The sequence below is a fragment of the Nicotiana tabacum genome, chromosome 1, assembly GCF_000715075.1.
Source record: "Nicotiana tabacum cultivar K326 chromosome 1, ASM71507v2, whole genome shotgun sequence".
Lineage (NCBI taxonomy): Eukaryota > Viridiplantae > Streptophyta > Magnoliopsida > Solanales > Solanaceae > Nicotiana > Nicotiana tabacum.
Window position 1 is genome coordinate 5366061 of NC_134080.1, and position 20612 is coordinate 5386672.

Genomic DNA, 20612 nt, shown 5'->3' on the forward strand with positions numbered 1-20612 from the left:
AAACATTGTAGATGAGTAGTTTTCCCAACGTTTCAATTTTTCACTTTTTACTCCTTCATTAGACAACATGTAATTCAATATAAAAGAAAAGAAAACTCTTTAGATACATAAATAAAGTAATAATTTGACTTACTTAAACATGGTAGATGAGTAGTTTTCCCAACGTTTCAATTTTTCACTTTTTACTCCTTCATTAGACAACATGTAAAAAATTTACTCTCCCTTTTTTAATTTGTTCAAGTCAATCTTTCTTTTCCCGATCTCTTCATATTCCAAGAAATTTAAGCTTTCAATAGTTCTATACTTCTATTGCTCTATAAAATCTTATCTGAAATTAACAGTATCTCAAAAAAAGATTAAATGAGTTGGCTATATTATCTATCGAAAACGAATTATTAGGGAAAATCAATTATATAAAGGATTATTAACACTTTATATCTCAAAAAAAACTAGAAAAATAGACTTTAAATAAAAAATATATCGTATAACTTTCTTTTAAAAATTTAGACCTCATATTAAACTTTGGCTTTATGCCGTATATACTTGAGCCGCCCCTGCATTTCACCTTGGTGAAAATATCTGACATACATGATGTCTCAATGTCTCTAGCCTTGTTTTCAGGTCCACCACTGTATAACCTATGGTCAAGTGTTATAGACTTCAATGAGAAAACACAATCAATTATGTAAGGGGACCAAGACCAAGAATCCTATGTACATTAAAAAGCAAGTTTCTCAGGTCTTTTATGGACTCAAGAGGATATCCAAAAGTACATTTTTATAACTAAGGAGCTTGTGTCACTGTACTAGTTTATAGCCACCATTAATGTACTCAAAGCTGAATGAAACATTAAGGTACAAAAATCATCCAACTAGTCAAAAGATTGCCTAGACCAGAAGAGAAAAAAGGGCAGCCTGGTGCACTAAGCTCTCACTATGCGCAAGATCCGTAGAAGGGGCGGACCACAAGGGTCTATTGTATGTAGCCTTATCTTGCATTTCTGCAAGAGGCTGTTTCCACAGCTCGAACCCGTGATCTCCTGGTCACATGCCTAGACCAGAAAAATTCAATATAAACAAAAGTTCCATGTACACTGAAGGAAAGTGGTAACCTTTCTGAGAAATGTACATGATGTGCAGCTAATGTAACAAGATTCTTTAATAACCACACCTAAACAGAACACTCAGATCTCTGTGCAGGCACTCAAATATGATGCGGAGCTGTTACAGTTGAACTTGCCATCTCATCCATCATTACAAAATGATCAGCTTTCAGAAGTAAATACTTCGCTTCATCTCATCTATATATATATGTTGTTGACTTGCCATGCAACGACTATTTATATGGCATACAGATTGCCATAATATTGACATGCATTATGCTGTTTCAAGCTACCAAAGCATTTAAACATAAGAACTAGAAGGAAATCTTGGTGCCTTTCAAACGTGATCGTGAACGTTGACCCCTTGTTCTTGCTTCCAGTAGTTTGGCCTTCAAAGTATTCTCCTTTAAATCTGGTGGCAATTTAGTTGATGACTCAGATATGTTCTCATGTGAGGGAGGAAGCTTCTCCGTCCATTGCCTGACCGGACTAGCCCGAGCATTCCTGACTGAAGTTCCATAAGAAGCTAACTCATAATCATTTTCAGGTGGCATGTTTCCACCTTCTGACAATAAATAGTGACTTCTAATTAATTCATCAATCATATAATTTGAGTTGACTCCAGGTGTTCCATCAGCTTTATTCTTTTTTCCAGAACTATTATCTTCTTCTGTTACTTCACATATTTCGAACTTCTTCGAAGTGCTAATTTCAACTTGGTTCTTTTCACTAGTTTCTCCCGGATCCTTATCGTCAAGCTGGTTCCTCCTTTCACTTGGTAATGAAGCTCGAGCCATCTGTTCTTCAAACTTCACTTGCAAATTAGACACGCTGCTACCTTTTGACCTTTCGTGTAACGCAGGTTTCCTCAAAATGTAATTTGGTCTCATTGTTTCTTCAGCAGCACTTGGTTTTTGCAACTCAAAACAGTGTGAATCACTGCTAACAGAATCGTAGTCGTCACCCTCATCTTGTGGAGCACTGCCAGGAACATTAAGAGGGATGGAAACCAGAGAACCTCTTCGGTCGGTGGGATTCCCTAAGCGACCATTATTCCTGATATCAGTTTGTTTAGTTTGAAGGAAGGTCTCTATTTCAGACCTGAATTTTTCTACGATTGAGCTTTTATCACCTTGATCATATTGAGGTTCCACTTTTGTCTGCATCCGTTCATCAAGCCATGCTTCAGAAATGTGCAGAATTAGTTGATCGCCGTTAGTCCTTTCAGTCCAATCCTTGTCTGATTTCTGTCTTACAGAATGAAGCTCTTGTTCATAATGTCTTATTCCCCAAGCAAACTCATCACAAAGGTCTTCAAGAAGTTGTCGCGACTTTTTCTCTTTGTCCCTCTCTTTCAAAGCATTAGCAAGAGATGTTTTCACCTCATACAGCTCCCTAGCTAGTCTCCGATGCAGGGTCTCGGAGCGTTTTCTTAGCTTCCTTTCGTCTTCCAGTTCATCTCTGACAGATTGAATAGCAGAATTAATCCGATCTTGCTCCTTACTTTTCCTTACCACTTTTTCCTCTGTTATCTGCTTCATCAATTCATCTATTTCATGTCTATCCACTTGCTGATGTCGCACCAAGTCCTTGATCCGGACACGAGCATGATCTAGCTCTTTCTTTAATGCTTTCACGAGTGACATGTTGGATGCATGCTGCTCTTCCAGGCTCCAGATTCGATTCAGTACTTTTAATAGTTCCGTAGATGTTTTTAGGCTGTAGCTTGCCTCTCCAATTCTCCCTTTCAAATCTATAGAACTAGTTGGTGTTGCTGCAGCGTTGTAAGGTGCAATCTGAAAGAATATACATGTGAAGCTTTAGATGCATTATTAGGAAAGAATTTACATGATATTTTCCTTTTCTAATAATGAAGAATTCACAAATATTATCCTTAAAACAACAAGTTATTGAGTGATGTTCTCGGCCGTTGTACTTTCCCCGTATCATCTACCAATCTAAAGGTGCAGAAGAATAATTTTAAGGTCATTTTCGTTTGTTGTACTTGGCATAAGCATTCTTTTTGGTTTACCTAGAAGCACATCACAAGTCACATTAGATCCATTCAAGAAGGAGAAACTTGGGGCACGTGCTACAGACAAACTATAGCACCATAAAGGTGGCCACAAGAAAATATTGCTAATGGGATTTGAACAATTGGCCTCGTGCATCAAGTCTCACAAAAATGAAATAAATATTAAAAGAAACTGTTCCACCAGTGGAACAAACATCTTAGAATTCAGATTTAAAGGATTTTAATCATGCCTTAGATTGTCCAATATCCACTAGAACAATAGCTTGCTCAAGCGATTGAAAAAAAGGGAATGGAACGGCCTGCTTCAACTGCATTCCTGATTGTTTAGTTTGCAGTTATCAATCAGATTAATCCAGTAATAACTTGGAAGGAAACAGACATTGAAGATAAACTAAAGAGAAAACTACAAATGTTGGTCAAAGGATAGCTGATGACTGCTCCATAGTTACCGAGGGAAATAACTAGTGGAGCAAGTTTTTCAAGTTACGAATCACTTTCAGGCTATCAGCCTTGAACTTTTGACTCACTGTTGTGGAGAGGACTCCCTCAACCACAATGAATAATAATGGCCAATTTAAGTTACTAATCACTTTTCGGAACCATGAGATAAAATGTCCTCTGGAAAAAAAAATTGATCCTCTCAAGATGTTCGCAGTGAAAGAAGCTATGAAAATTGGAATAATCAACAACTAGGATATAAGGACATTTATTCTATGGCTGCAAAGGGTCAACTAAAGTTAATGGACATTGGGCTTCGAGGATTTGTGATGCAAAGAGTATAAGATCTCTTTACCTAAGTTACTTTGAGAAATAGTTTCCTTCAGCTCTAAAAAAGGACAGCCCGGTGCGCGAAGCATCCCGCATTACGCAGGGGCCGGGGAAGGCCTTTCCCAAGGGGTGTTATGTAGGCAGCCTACCCTGATGCAAGCATCAGTGGTTGATTCCACGACTCGAGCCCGTGACATATAGGTCACATGGAGACAACTTTACCATTGCTCCAAGGCTCCCCTTCAGTTTCCATCAGCTCTAAATTCCTTAATGAAATACTGCATAATTGACTTCTCCATAGTATAGTTAAGTATTGCCCATAAAGATGTCATCGATGCAAATTACGAACTCTCTTTACCTCCATTGAACTGCCATAGCTTGCAGGAGATACAGGTTGTATCGCATGGTTGGTCCTTTCAATTGATCGATGATGTTGCATCAATGACGCAGCTACATGCCTCCTCAAACTGCCCGCACTCCCTGGCTGGCATAAAAAAGACACAAATGTCAGTGAATGCTGCACAATTTCAAAACTTTGCTAGCTCAAATTATACTCTAACTTAGAAAAGAGATAGGAACTGAACACAGAATTCAACAACTACTACGACGCCCTTAATGTCAAACAAATTTAGGGTATCCATGCGCTCTTTTCAACCACCTCTATTCCAGTACAAAACAGATTATGCCTCACCCCAAATAGATTATGCCTCTATTCCAGCACAACAGTCAAAAGCATGAAAACAAACTCAGACAACGTGATAAATAACCTTGCTGGAAATCCTTTAGAGGCATAACCACCTGTTGGTCCTTAAAAGTTTATTGCAATGAAATGCTCTATGGAATCAAAGCATAATCTTTAGTGCAAATCAAGCAGTATCTCTTGCTTGCTAAGATACTCAAATGATCTAACAAATCCAAGAGTATTTGAAGTAAATAAAGAATCTGAGGCATATTTAGAATTGTAAAAGTTGAAGTCTTGTGGATTAAATTGAGATGAACAAGAACAAAAGAACATCAGAGACAGAGAATCAGAAGGGGACAGTAAAAACTAGCAACTCCAACAACATCAGTTAGCCAAAACCTCAAAGATTCCAACTTTACCACAAACAATCAAGAAAATTAGCTAAATTACCAAGTTCTGCCACTATTAAACAAAAGGGTAATTGCCATTCACAGAGCTATTGAAGAACAAAAGAGAATTCTGATGAGCTAGAAACTCCAACAACATAATAAGTTAGCCAAACACCCTCAAAACTATTAAATCAACTCAAAGATTCCAACTTTACCACAAATAATCAAGAACAACAACAACAACAACCATCCAGTATAATCCCACAAGTGGAATCAGGGGAAGGTAGGATGTACGCAGCCTTACCCCTGGTCTGGAAGTCTGGAAGGACAAAAAGATTGTTTCAGATAAACCGAGGGCTAGAGAAGGTGAGACCACAAATAATCAAGAAAACTAGCTAAATTACCAAGTTCTGCCACTAGTAACCAAAAGGGTAATTGCCATTCACAGAGCTATTGAAAAAATAAGAGAGAATTTTGATGAGCTAGAAACTCCAACAGGATAATAAGTTAGCAAACACCCTAATAACTATAAAATCAACTCAAAAATTCCAACTTTACCACAAACAATCAAGAAAATATAATCAAAAACCATCCACCAAATGATACAATACTAACTAAATTACCAACTTCTGCCACTATTAAAACAAAAGTAGCTAAATTACCAAGACAAATGGTAACTACCATTCACAGAGCTATTGGAAAAACAAGAGGGAATTCTGATGACCTAGAAACTCCAACAACATAATAAGTTAGCATAAACACCCTCAGAACTATAAAATCAACTCAAGGATTCCAACTTTACCACAAACAATCAAGAAAATATAATCAAAAACCACCACCACCACCCCCCCCCCCGAATCATACAATACTAACTAAATTACCAACTTTTGCCACTATTAAAACAAAAGGGTAAAAACAAAAGTAGCTAAAATTACCAGGTCAGGTGAACTTGGGGAAGGATCAGGGTGTTCAAGAACCCTACTACTATCCTCATAAAGATGATTTCTATGGTGGTGATAAGGCTGAAGACGCCTGGTTCTTGAATGAGGAACAACATTATTACTACTACTATGCATTTTAGAAAAAGGAATGTTACAGTGATGAAGCTCCCAAAGAATTGCAGCAAGTTTTCTAGCAGAAACAGAAGAATTATGAAAAGGGGTTTCTCCAATTTCACTTTCTTGAACAACAACAGTAGTAGTACTACTATTATTATGATTATGATAATTTTGGAACCTCAAAAAGGGTATTACTGGTGTGTTATGTCCCCCTCTTTTCCCTATTTTCTTCAACTTTTCCCCTAAATTTTCTTGCTTTTCTGCTGTCTCAACCCCACTTTTTTCTCCCCTTTTCATCTCTCTCTATACACACACTTACTAAAATATTGTTTCTTTTTTCTCTCTCTCAACCACCCATTATCTTTGAGTTAACTCACTGTAGTAACTGTTACAGCTACTGCTACTTGTATTGTACAGCAGTATGAGCCTTTGTTGAGACTTGACTGGAGATTCTCTGCAACTTTTCTTGTGGTTTTAATGGTTGTATCCATGGCCAAAAAATAGTACTACTACTACTAGTATAGTAGACTTTAATGAGGGTATTCACTATTCAGCAAAATTATTACAAGAGGGGGGACTCTATGTTGTAGCCACACAGACTGCTTTGTCAAATACAATTCATTTTTATTTCAGGTGTTTGTGTAAATTTCTTATCGCCCTTGATTTTCCTCTCTCTCGAGCAATGTATTTATTATAAATGACCCCTTTTTTATAAAAAAAATTATAAATATTTTATATTTGGCTCTCGTATTTTTAGAGGAAAAAGTTTTAAACTTCTATAAATTAAGGATCTTTCCTTTTTATTCGGTACGCGGTAGTTTTCACAATATAGTCATAAAGGGTTAGAGAGTATTATTTGGAGGGAAAACTTTTCGGGATAAGTATTACCCTGCCACTTGTATTTGCCTCCTCATGAGGTTGTTCTCTCGATATTTGTACTCTTTTTTATATAGTAGAATGCTCATCTCCGCCGTAGACGTAGGCCAATTGACCGAACCACGTTAAATATTTGTGTTTCTTTTGATATATTTCTCTTCTATTGTCTGATTTATCGTTATTCAAGATTTATTTTACTAGCTTACGCATGATACGTGATTATTTCGATCTTAACATATTACCCCTTGGGTAAACCAATGTTTTCGAGAAATAATTTTTCATTATGTCCCTTTATAATTTTAATATATTTTTAGATTTTTTACGTGTAAAAAATATATTTCTTACGTATAATAGTAAATTTGTCATATATAAAAAAAAGATATAAAGTCTAAAAATAAGTTTGTAAATAACTAAAAAAACCAATCGGCTCCTTTTACACTATAGTGTACGGATACATCCCTCAAATTGGAACTTCACGTTCACCGTTTACTTTTTGTAATTTCTTGAAGTGAGAAAATAAATAGACTAACTTGAATTCAATATGGTAGCAGATAGCTTTCTAAAATATTGACAAATTTTTATTGTATTTTCTGATAAATTTAATTCGTTTTTTGAGCCGAGGGTCTCCCGGTAACAGTTTTTGTACTCATTCGAAGTATGCGTGTGATTTGTGTACATTTTATTTTTTTCATATTCTATTTGATAAAATTTTACTGGATTGTTGTTATCGTGATAAATTTAAGAGTAAAATGGCAAATTTTTGAGTAAATTTTGTTTTTTTGCTATAGCGAACTAAGAATATTTAAATATTTTTCTGAAATGATAGTTCAACGTCAATTCAATATGAATGCAATATGACATGTGCATATACAGTATTATCATTAATCATAGTAGTTAACACCATGAGCGAATTACCAATGAATCCAAGAGTTCGATTTGACCCATAATTTTTGAAGCGAAATATAAATTTATGTGTAAAATTTTATTAAAATTATAATAAATACTCTATTCGTTTCAATTTATGTAAATCTATTTTTTTTAGTCCATACTAAAAAGAATAATCTTTTTTCTTATTTGGTAACAATTTACCTTTATGCAATGATTTATAGACACACAAAATATATGTGCATCATTTTACATCACAAGTTCAAAAGTCTTCTCTCTTTTATTAAACTCTGTGTCCAGTCAAATGAGTTCACGTAAATTGAAACAGAGGGAGTAGTAAATATTAATCTATAACTTTAAAAATATAATGAGCTCAATATCAAAAACCTTAAACGTTAAACTCACAGAGTTTAAACCTTAGATCCATATATGGTAAACACATACAGTCAAACTCTCTGTAACAGCCTCGTTTGTTTCGATATTTTTTGACTGTTAATCTATAACTGTAAAAATATAATGAGCTCAATATCAAAAACCTTAAATGATAAACTCACCGAGTTTAAACCTTAGATCCACATATGGTCAACACATACAGTCAAACTCTCTATAACATCCTTGTTTGTTTCGATATTTTTTTGCTGTTATAATGAAGTGTTGTTATAGAGAACAAATATTATAATATAACATTAAAATCGATTTCGAAAAAATTTAGCTTTTATAATAAATGAATATTATATAGGGATGCTATGTGAAGACATCAATAACTTTTATGGTAATCAATAAGTGGTGCTTTTCTCTATTGTGGTAATCAGAAAGTGAAAGCTAACATTGATAGCATTATAAGTAGCATTTACACTTTCTTTTACCTATTTATAGAAAGCATGCATGTGACATTTTTAGAGTACCATTAAGTATTATCTCAACGTAATTCTTTTCAGTGAAAGGGAAAAGGAAGTGTAGACGTTGTAAATTTAAAAATATATATTTGATTTTATTTATATCTTTTAAATCGCATTTAAAAACCATCATTGCTCATGCGTTACTTCCTCTGAGCTCGAGTTATTCTGCACAATATCTTAACTAAAGGTCATAAACTTATCGACGTGAATTCAAATTAATTAAGTCTTTAAAACAGGACCGACTACCGAGAAAAAAATTGTAAGAGTATCAGTTATAGAGATAACAAAAATCACATTTAATTTCATCAAAGTGTAATTTCTGTCAAAAGGTGACCATGTGAAAAAATATATAACATTGGACTATTGAGTTCTTGAGTAACTATAGTATGTGATAAAATAACGGATTAAATTATCAACACAAATTTTGAAGGAATTTTCTGAACACTAACAATTTAACATATGTATATTCTCGTCTTTTAACAATACTTTGTACTTAACACGAGAATCTCAAATCTCGATGAAATTCCTAAAATATATTTCTGTCGATCAGAACTTGTAGAGTCCGGAACCAAAATGTGGTTCTTTTGGACTCAAAGTATACAAATAGGTGATAAAAAAAAATTACATTTTTATGTATAGCGCCACAATGCCTGGCGCTATACATTAACTGTAACGGCACCGTTATGTATAGCGCCAGGTATTGTGGCGCTATACTGTAAAAGCTGACACGGCACAGGTATAGCGCCACAACACCGTGCACTATACATACATTTTTTAAATTTCTTCCGTCTTCTTCATCGTTTCATCCTCCATTTTTTTAACCTCTCCTCTCTTCTTGGTCCCCCACCCCATACCCGCTTCTGCCCTCCTTTTAAAAAAAAAAATTGGGCCCCCCCCGATACATAAAACTTGAAGAATGTAGGTCCCACATTACAGTAGAGCTTCGTGTTATTGTTGATTCACACTTCCGGAGTCAAAATTTCAATTTTTTGCTTTCCGAAATCTAAATCGAGGTATTTCGATTTATTTTAAGTTGAAACATTTATAATAATGCATATTATTTGATTTGTATGTGTTTTATTTCGGTTTGTGTTTTTTTTTCGAAACTAGCATATTAAATTTATCCGGATTTAATATTAGTGTTTTCTAAAAAAATATAAATTTGTAAAATAAATTTGTCTGTTAATATCCTAATTTATATATATGTATTTTCATGTCGTTTTGTGTTTTATTTGCAATTAAATTTATTTGTTGTTTATGTTTAGTTTAGATTATTTTTTAGCGTAGAAAAATCTAGACCTTTTTAGCGTAGTAAAACGTAGACCCTTTTAGCGTAGTAAAATTTAGAGCCTTGTAGCGTAGTAATGTGTAGTATTTTAGCTTAGAAATCCTTTTGTTTAAGTATTTTATACTGGTTGTTGAAAATTCCTTTATATATATATATATATATATATATATATATATATAATTTGTACAATTAAGTTATTAAAAATATGAATTTAAATTATAATAAAAACACATAATTATTAATGATAGTTTGGTGTCACTAGTCCTCAAAATATCGAGCCCTGAACCCATATACACACATAATTAGTAATTTGTACAATTAAATTATTAAAAAATATGAATTTAAATTATAATAAAAACACATAATTATTAATGATAGTTTGGTGTCACTGGTCCTCAAAATATCGAGCCCTGAACCCATATATATATATATATATATAAATATATATATATATATATATATATATATATATATATATATATATATATATATAATTTGTACAATTAAGTTATTAAAAAATATGAATTTACAGTTGACGACATGGACGCGACTATACATCCCGGCCCTCGGACGTTGGATCTATTAGCCCTACAGCCCCAGCATAGATCCGAGTATATATGGGACGGACAGTTGCTTACGCAGACTTTCCGGGCTAGGAGAGTGGATCTATTGTGGGAGTTTTTGAGTCCTCCCCGCGTTCTACATCCCCGCGTAGTCCATTACCTGGATGAGATGGGATTATATAGGATTATTAGGATTGGCCGGATACAGCTCGACTATGCTTTGATCACGGCCTTGATTGAGCGGTGGCGACCTGAGACGCACACTTTCCATTTGCCATCGGCGAGGCCACCATCACACTCTAGGATGCTGAGATTTTATATGGCCTATCCGTTGATGGCTTGCCAGTTTTACTGCCTGCGACCATGAGATATTATTCGCGGCAGGCATATTGGGATATGTTGCACATGCTCACGGGTTTCATGCCGAAGGACGAGGAGATAGCATCTGGGTCTAGTCGTATACAGTTGGTCCCCATTAGAGACCACCTGGTGCAGATCCACCATACTATCGCCGACGAGTCAGCGGAGGTGGATGTACAGAGTTATACGAGGCTGCTGTTGCTCCTTCTATTTGGGGGGTCTTGTTCCCGAACACTTCGGGAAACCTAGTGAGCCTCCGTTTTCTGCATCATATTGCCCGGATCGAGGATACAGCCATCTACAACTGGGGTGGTGTTGTCATCTCATATCTGTATAGGCAGATGTGTCGGGCTTGCATCGGCACACAGAGAGACGTTGGTGGCTTTCTGCCACTTCTACAGGTGATAACATATTTAAATAATATGTCCATTAGTTACAATTCTACCTAGTTATAGTTAATCTTATAATTTACGTCAACTTTGTATGTTAGGTTTGGGTCTAGGAGCGATTTCTGCAGTTTCAGCCATCTCTACCACAACTACCGACTAATGTAGAAATTCCGCAACTCCCTCTAGCCTGTAGGTGGGTTATGCGTCGTACTCTTGCACGAGAGTATGATGCCCATCATAATCTCCCCCTCTGCAGGGATGTGTTGGATCTGCTGGAGGACGCACAGGTGAATATCTAACTAAACTTACTTGTTATAGATTAACTTAGTGTTGTGCATACTAACGGTTTGTGTTTTTATTTGATAGTTCATCTGGACTCCGTACAGCAATGAGGTGATAGGTACCCTGCCAGCATATTGCACGTTCGGCCCGACATATTTGGAGGGCTTCTGTCCCGCTCATATGCCTTGATATTTCGAGCACCATGCCTCCGAACGGGTATTTCGTCGGTTTGGCCTGCCGCAGCCTATACCGACTCTGCTTGTATGGCATGCTTTACATTATGAGAGGGATGATCGGTCCAGGGCGGACGACACATTTATGGCATGGCTTAACGAGCAGTTGGGTACATGGGACAGGCGAGGGGACTTAACCCCACCTTCGCAGCACTTTCCTATTCAACGTTATATGGCATGGTACCGCACTATTTCCTGAACCTGTCTGGCAAAAACTGCTCCAGAATAACCACCCGATGACTGGGGGTTATCTCTACTACGCACAACCTCGTTTTTTGGAACGGCTTCAACCTTCACGTACATCTCCAACATTGTGATTACAGGAAATTCCCGGCATTCGTCCGGAGTCCTCAGAAAATCACTCAAAGTTTCATCATCGTCGATGTTAAACTCCGAGTAAAAATCAACCCCTTGCGTAGTGACGAAATACGGATATCTTCCAGTTACTTTAAGTATCACTGAACTTTTCCTCATACTCATTTTTTGCATAACAACAATATCAATTTATCGTACTCTATTGTAAGTGGCAATTTAATATGACACTGAACAGGTAAACTGTAGCCCACGGAGTTATTCTCCATCACAACCTTACCCTTCCAATATAATGAAACTCTTATTCTACGCTCTTCAGACATAATGAAAAAATGTTTGAGAATTTAACAATAATAAACGTTTCAACAAGAGTTAAAAAAAAATTTGAATGAATTTCTATACAATCCTAACCTCTTTATATAGGAAATGGCTAGCCGGTTTTTTTTTTTTATATATATATATGTAGCACCCAAAAAGTTGGCACTATATGCTTTTGAATTATTGAAGTCAGGAATTGTTGGTGGGGCCAGGAAAAAGGAGTATAGCACCAAAATACCAGGCGCTATATATAAAACTTATGTATTGCGCCAGGTATTGTGGCGCTATACCTGGGCGTGTCAGCTTTTTCAGTATAGCGCCACAATACTTGGTGCTATACAGTAACGTGCACAGTTAACGTTACTGTATAACGCCAAGTATTGTGGCGCTATACATAAAAATGTCACCTTTTCCCCCCACCTATTTATGTATTTTGAGTCCAAAAGAACCACAATTGGGTTCCGGACTCGAACTTGTATTGTCTTCCTTCACCCCACCTCCCCTAAAAAAAAAAAAAATCTTCCTACGTACCACTCCTAGAGCTATATTGTAAAGTTCCTTGCATTCGTACACCTAACTATATTCTGTGCATGGTCATGGCTAGGGCAGATCTATCAACAGAGGCGGATTTAGGTATAAACTTGACGGATCAGATGATCCCGTAAATTTTGACAGAGATCTTCTATATATATATATATGTATATGTATATACCATAAAACCTTCAAAATGGTTAATTTAAATCATCTGGCACCCTGAACACTAAAAATCTTTAGGGGGCACTGGTTGAGTAGAATACGAGTGCCCCCGCTGCGTTAAAACCCGTAATCCACCTTTGTCTATGTCACGACCCGGATTTCCCACTCTCGGGAGTCGTGATGGCGCCTACTAATGAGAGCTAGGCAAGCCAACTCTTACTACTTTTATCTAATATTAGTAATAGCATGAAAAATGACTGAATGAAAATGCGGAATCCAACATAAATCTCTACCCAAGAACTGGCGTCACATTACTCACGAACTTCTAAGAATACTGAATACAATCGTTTGAAAGAAAATAATAAGTTGTTTGTCTCGAATACAATGAGATAACAGACTAAAATAATAGATAGAGGAGACGCCGGGCCTGCGGTCGCCTGCAAGGCTACCTCGGTATCTCACTAGTCTGACTGCTCACACCCGCGTTACTGTTGTTGCTGTCCGAAACCTGTATCTATGCAAAAGAGCACAGAGTGTAGTATCAGCACAACCGACCCTATGTGTTGGTAAGTGCCTAGCATAACCCCGGTGAAGTAGTGACGAGACTAGGACCAGACAATCAAATAAACCTGTGCAGTTCAAGTATATATATAGACAACAAAGGAAGTACTGGAAGCAACCAATCAATGTGGGAGGGGGGAACATGTTGTGGGGAGGTACCAGTTTCAAATAAAATATTCAATAAAAGAAGGAGACAACAAAGTCATAATATCAACAAGTATCAAAAGGAATCGACAATTTGCACGGCATCACCCTTCGTGCTTTTACTCTCTTCCTCACCCAATCAATATATAAAATAAAATTGTACACGGCATCACCCTTCGTGCTTTTACTGTCTTCCTCACCCAAGCAATATATAAAATAAAATTGTACACAGCATCACCATTTGTGCTTTTACTCTCTTTCCTCACAATATAATCAATAGATATCAGTACGGAATGGCACATCGTACGGCACGACATCACCCTTCGTGCTTTACACTCTTTCCTCACCATATCAAACAATACACGGCATCACCCTTCGTGCTTTATCACTCTTCCTCACCCAAACAACAATCACCGATAAGGGGCAAGGAAGTAAACTAGATAATAATCGGGATTCCAATAAGGGCACAACAATTAACAATAAGATTCCCGACCAGGAATATATCAACAATTCCACAATTATCTCGGCAAGGGAATAATTCAATAATTATTTCTCTTTCTTTCATTTCTTACGTAGTAATTCATTTTATAACTTGAGCCAACGCTCCTCAAATATTAAATATCACCATTTCTTTCACATGCACTTCACAACATATAGAAGTCATCATTTAGTCATGGAAGATATAACAAAATTCGAATATTCGCGATATAAGGACTCACGGTCATGCTAGACACCAACGTATAGACACTCATTACCATGCCTATACATCGTACTCGACAAATGGCAAGTAGCAATTAAGACTCAACTCCTATTCCCTCAAGCTAAGGTTAGACCAAACACTTACCTCGCTTTGCAACCGATTCAGAATCCCAATAAGCCTTTGCCTCGCGAATTCGGGTTCGAAATTCTCAAATCTAGTCATAAATAATTTGATTCAGTCAATAAAAATTATAGGAATTAATTCCATATGAAATTCTACATTTTCCATTAAAAATTCGAAATTGCACTAAAAATTCGCCCGTGGGGCCCATATTTCAGAACCCGACAAAAATTACGGAATATGAAACCTTATCCAACCACGAGTCCAATCATACCAATTTTACCAAAATCCGACATCAACTCGACCCTCAAATCTTCAAATTAAACTAAGAAAGTTTTCAAGATTTTCCCAACTAAAATCACCAATTAAGTGCCAAAACTAGTAATAGATTCGGGTAATCTAACCAAAATTAAGTTAAGAATACTTACCCCGTTGTTTTCTCTGAAAATGTCCCAAAAATCGCCTCTCCCCGAGCTCCAATTTGCTAAAAATGGAAAATGAGATATTGTTCATGGCCAAAATGTTACATTCTGCCCAGAATGTTTTCGGGGTACTGTTCACGCGTTTTACTATTCACGGGGTAATGTTCACGGGGTACTATTCACGGGTACTATTCATGGGTACTGTTCACGGGGTACTATTCATGGGACTGTTCACGGGGTACTATTTCTGCAATTTTTCTGAAATTTTCTGCAATTCCGAAATAACTCCGAGACACCTCCAAAACACTCTCGAGCCCTCGGGGCTCCTAACCAAACACATACACTAACTCAACAACATCCTACGAACTTAACCGTGCGATCAAATCGCCTAAATAACGTCATATACCGTGAATTAAGCTTTAAAATCCAAGAATTCCTTCAAATTTCATAAAACATCAAATTTTCCATTTTGAGTCCGAAACACGTCAAACGACGTCCGTTTTCAACCAAACTTTACAGAAAGTGCTTAAACCATATATAAGACCTGTACCGGGTGCCGAAACCAAAATACGGGCCCGATACCATCACTTTCTAATCAAATTTCATTTCCATTTTTCTTAAATATTTCCAGAAAACAATTTTACTCAAAAAATCATTTCTCGGGCTTGGGACCTCGGAATTCGATTCCGGGCATACTCCCAAGTCCCATATTTTCCTACAGACCTTCGGGGACCGTCAAATCACGGGTCCGGATTCGTTTACCCAAAATGTTGACCGAAATCAAATTTATTCATTTTAATATCAAAACTTAACAAATTTTCATAGAATTTCATATTTGAGCTTTCGGCTACGCGCTCGGAATGTGCACGCAAATCAAGGCGACAGTAAATGAGGTTTTCAAGGCCTCGGAAGCTCGAAATGGATAAGAAAATAGGTGATGACCCTTTGGGTCGTCACATTCTCCACCTCTAAAACAACCGTTCGTCCTCGAACGGACATAAGAAGGAAATAGCTGAGTCGGGGAATAGATGAGGATAACGGCTCCGCATGTCGGACTCGGACTCCCAGGTCGAAGCCTCGGGAGGCTGACCTCTCCACTGAACATAAAGAGAGGGGAAACTCTTGGATCTTAACTGACGGATCTGCCGGTCTAGAATAGCCACCGGCTCCTCCTCATAAGACAAGTCCTTGTCCAACTGGACGGTGCTGAAATCTAACACGTGGGATGGATTGCCGTGATACTTCCGAAGCATAGACACATGAAAAACTGGATGCACTGTTGATAAGCTAGGCGGCAATGCAAGTCTATAAGCCACCTCTCCCACTCGCTCAAGAATCTCAAACGGGCCAATAAACCTAGGGCTAAGCTTGCCCTTCTTCCCAAATCTCATCACGCCCTTCATAGGCGACACTCGGAGCAATACCCGCTTACCAACCATGAAAACCACATCTCGAACCTTACGATCTGCATAGCTCTTTTGCCTGGACTGAGCTGTACGAAGCCTATCCCGAATTATCCTGACCTTGTCTAAGGCCTCCTGAACCTAATTTGTACCCAACAACCGAGCCTCTCCCGGCTCAAACCATCCAACCGGAGATCGACACTGCCTACCATATAAAGCCTCATAAGGAGCCATCTGGATACTCGAATGGTAGCTGTTATTGTAGGCAAACTCTGCTAAAGGCAAGAACTGATCCCATGAACCTCCAAAGTCAATAACACAAGCTCGGAGCATGTCCTCCAATATCTGAATAGTCCGCTCGGACTGTCCGTCCGTCTGAGGATGAAATGTTGTGCTCAACTGCACTTGGGTGCCTAACTCTCGCTGAACTGCTCTCCAGAAATGCGAGGTAAATTGCGTGCCTCGATCCGAAATGATAGATATCGGCACACCATGAAGGCGAACAATCTCCCGGATATAAATCTCAGCTAACCTCTCGGATGAATAGGAGACTGCCACAGGAATGAAATGCGCTGACTTGGTCAGCCTATCCACAATGACCCAAAATGCATCAAGCTTCTTCCGAGTCAACGGAAGTCCAGTAATGAAGTCCATAGTGATTCGCTCCCACTTCCACTCAGGAAGCTCAATCCTCTGAAACAAACCACAAGGTCTCTGATGCTCATACTTAACCTGCTGACAATTCAAACACCGAGCCACGTATGCAATAATATCCTTCTTCATTCTACGCCACCAATAATGCTGCCGCAAATCCTGATACATCTTCGCGGCGCCTGGATGAATAGAATACCGGGAACTATGGGCCTCCTCTAATCAACTCTCGAAGACCATCAACATTAGGCACACAAACTCGCCCTTGCAATCTCAAAGCTCCATCAGCATCCAATGTAACCTGCTTGGCACCTCCTCGTTGCACCGTGTCTCTAAGGACACACAAATGGGGATCATCAAACTGCCGATCACGGATACGCTCCAATAATGAAGAATGAGTGACAGTGCAAGCTAATATCCGACTAGGCTCAGAAATATCCAACCTCACAAATCGATTGGCCAAAGCCTGAACGTCCAAAGCAAATGGCCTCTGACTGACCGGAATATAAACAAGACTGCCCATACTAGCTGACTTCCTGCTCAAAGCATCAACCACCACATTGGCCTTTCCCGGATGATATAAGATAGTGATATCATAATCTTTCAACAACTCCAACCACCTTCTCTGCCTCAAATTCAACTCCTTTTGCTTAAACAAGTACTGAAGACTCTTGTGATTAGTGAACACCTCACATGTCACGCCATACAAATAGTGCCTCCAAATCTTCAATGCATGAACAATAGCTGCCAACTCCAAATCATGTACTGGATAGTTCTTCTCATGAATCTTCAACTGTCTCGAAGCATAGGCAATGACCTTGCCATCCTGCATCAACACTGCGCCAAGCCCAATACGAGAAGCATCACAATAAACTGTATATGGCCCTGAACCTATGGGCAAAACCAATACCGGTGATGTAGTCAAAGCTGTCTTGAGCTTATGAAAGCTCGCCTCACACTCGTCCGACCATCTGAATTGGGTACCTTTCTGGGTCAACCTGGTCATCGAGGCTGCAATAGATGAAAACTCATCCACGAACCGACGATAGTAGCCTGCCAACCCCAAGAAACTCAGAATCTCTATAGCTGATGCCGGTCTAGGCCAGTTCTTGACTGCCTCAATTTTCTTTGGATCAACCTGAATACCCTCTGCTGATACAATATGACCCAGAAATGCAACTGAACTCAACCAGAACTCACACTTCGAAAATTTAGCATATAACTGACTATCCTTCAGAGTCTGGAGAACCACTCTGAGATGCTGCTCGTGCTTCTCTTGGCTGCGGGAATATATCAAAATATCATCAATGAAGACTATCACTAACGAATCCAAATAAGGCCTGAACACTCGGTTCATCAGATCCATGAAAGCTTCTGGGGCGTTTGTCAGCCCAAATGACATAACCAAGAACTCATAATGTCCGTACCGAGTGCGGAAAGCTGTCTTAGGGACATCAGATGCCCTAATCCTCAACTGATGGTAGCCAGATCTCAAGTCTATTTTGGAAAACACCTTGGCACTCTGAAGCTGATCGAACAAATCATCAATCCTCGGAAGTGGATACTTATTCTTGATTGTAACCTTGTTCAATTGCCGGTAATCAATGCACATTCTTATCGAACCATCCTTTTTTTTACAAATAACACCGGCGCACCCCACGACGAAACACTAGGTCTAATGAAACCCTTCTCAAGCAGGTCTTGCAACTGCTCCTTCAACTCTTTCAACTCTAGCGGGGCCATGTGATATGGCGGAATAGAAATGGGCTGAGTGCCCGGAGCCAAATCAATACAGAAATTAATATCCCTGTCGGGTGGCATACCCGGCAGGTCTGAAGGAAAAACCTCAAGAAACTTGCGAACCACGGGCACTGAATCAATAGAGGGGACCTCGGCATTGGAATCACGAACATAAGCCAAATAAGCCAAACACCCCTTCTCGACCATACGCCGAGCCTTCACATATGAAATAACACTGCGAGTAGAATAACCAGGAGTCCTTCTCCACTCTAAAAGGGGCAAATCCGATAAGGCTAAGGTCACGGTCTTGGCATGGCAGTCCAAGATAGCATGATACGGGGATAACCAGTCCATTCCCAATATAACATCGAAGTCGACCATATCTAAAAGCAACAAATCAACACGGGTCTCAAGACCCCCAATCACCACAATACAGGAACGATGAACTCGATCGACCACAATAGAATCACCCACTGGTGTAGACACATAAACAAAAATACTCAGTGGATCACTAGGCAGAACCAAGTACGGTGCAAAATAAGAGGACACATACGAATACGTAGACCCTGGATCAAATAGCACTGAATCCCCTCTATCACAAACCAGAATAATACCTGTAATGACTGCATCTGAAGACTCAGCCTCTGGCCTGGCTGGAAGAGCATAACATCGGGGCTGGGCCCCACCACCCTGAACCAAATCTCTGGGACGGCCTGCTGCTGGCTGGCCTCCATCTCTGGCGGTCTGAGCTCCACCTCTATGACCTCTACCTCCACCTCTAGCACCTCTACCCCCACCTCTAGCTGGTTGGGCGGGTTGTGGAACACCTGGTACCGATATCATGGCACGAGAACTCTGATGCTGAGAACTACTCAGTGCTCGAGGGCAAAATCAAGCAATGTGACCTGGTTCACCACAAGTGTAACAAGCTTTCGGCTGCTGACCTTGTCGACCTGAATGACCACCTCGGAAACTCTGAAGCGGTGGTGTACCGATAGGAGCTGATGGTGCACTGTAAGGTTGCTGATCAGAATAGTGCGTGTGAGAACCACGACCACTTGAAGTACCATGGGAAACCTGGAGAGTTGACTGGAAGGGCCTGGGAGGATGGCCTCTGCCATATGAATCTCTACCTCCAGACGAGGTACCACTGAATCTGCTTGAATGACGGGGCCTCTTATCCGACCCATGACCACCTCCCTGTGACAGAACCATCTCAACTCGGCGGGCCACATTGGCCGCCTCCTAAAATGAGATCTCACTCCCGGCCTCCTTGGCCATCTGAAGACGAATCGGCTTAATAAGACCATCAATAAACCTCCTCACCCTCTCTCTCTCAGTGGGAAGTATGACGAGAGCATGGCGAGCTAGATCAATGAACCTGGTCTCATACTGAGTGACCGTCATGGAACCCTACTGAAGGCGCTAAAACTGCCTCCGAAAGGCCTCTCACTGAGTAACGGGGAGAAACTTCTCCAGAAATAACACTACGAACTGCTCCCAAGTCAAAGATGGCGAACCGGCTGGTCTAGCTAAGCAATAATCCCTTCACCAAGTCTTGGCGGATCCAGACAGTCTAAAGGTAGCAAAATCAACTCCATTGGTCTCAACGATGCCCATGATCCTAAGAACCTCATGACAGCTATCTAGATAATCTTGGGGATCCTCAGAAAATGCACCGCTGAAAGTGGTAGTGAAGAGCTTGGTAAACCTATCCAATCTCCACAAGGCATCGG

The 20612-nt window shown here is 39.1% G+C and overlaps 1 protein-coding gene across 1 annotated transcript; it reads right to left on the reverse strand.

Moving 5' to 3' along the window:
- Positions 1-762: 762 nt before the first annotated feature.
- Positions 763-6721, reverse strand: LOC107812468 (uncharacterized protein At5g41620). Its single transcript, XM_016637592.2, has 3 exons — positions 5912-6721; positions 4264-4389; positions 763-2898 (listed from the first exon to the last, which is right to left on the reverse strand). The coding sequence occupies exons 1-3, from the start codon at positions 6329-6331 to the stop codon at positions 1417-1419; spliced, it is 2028 nt and encodes a 675-aa protein (XP_016493078.1). The 5' UTR covers positions 6332-6721; the 3' UTR covers positions 763-1416.
- Between the last annotated feature and the right edge of the window lie 13891 nt (positions 6722-20612).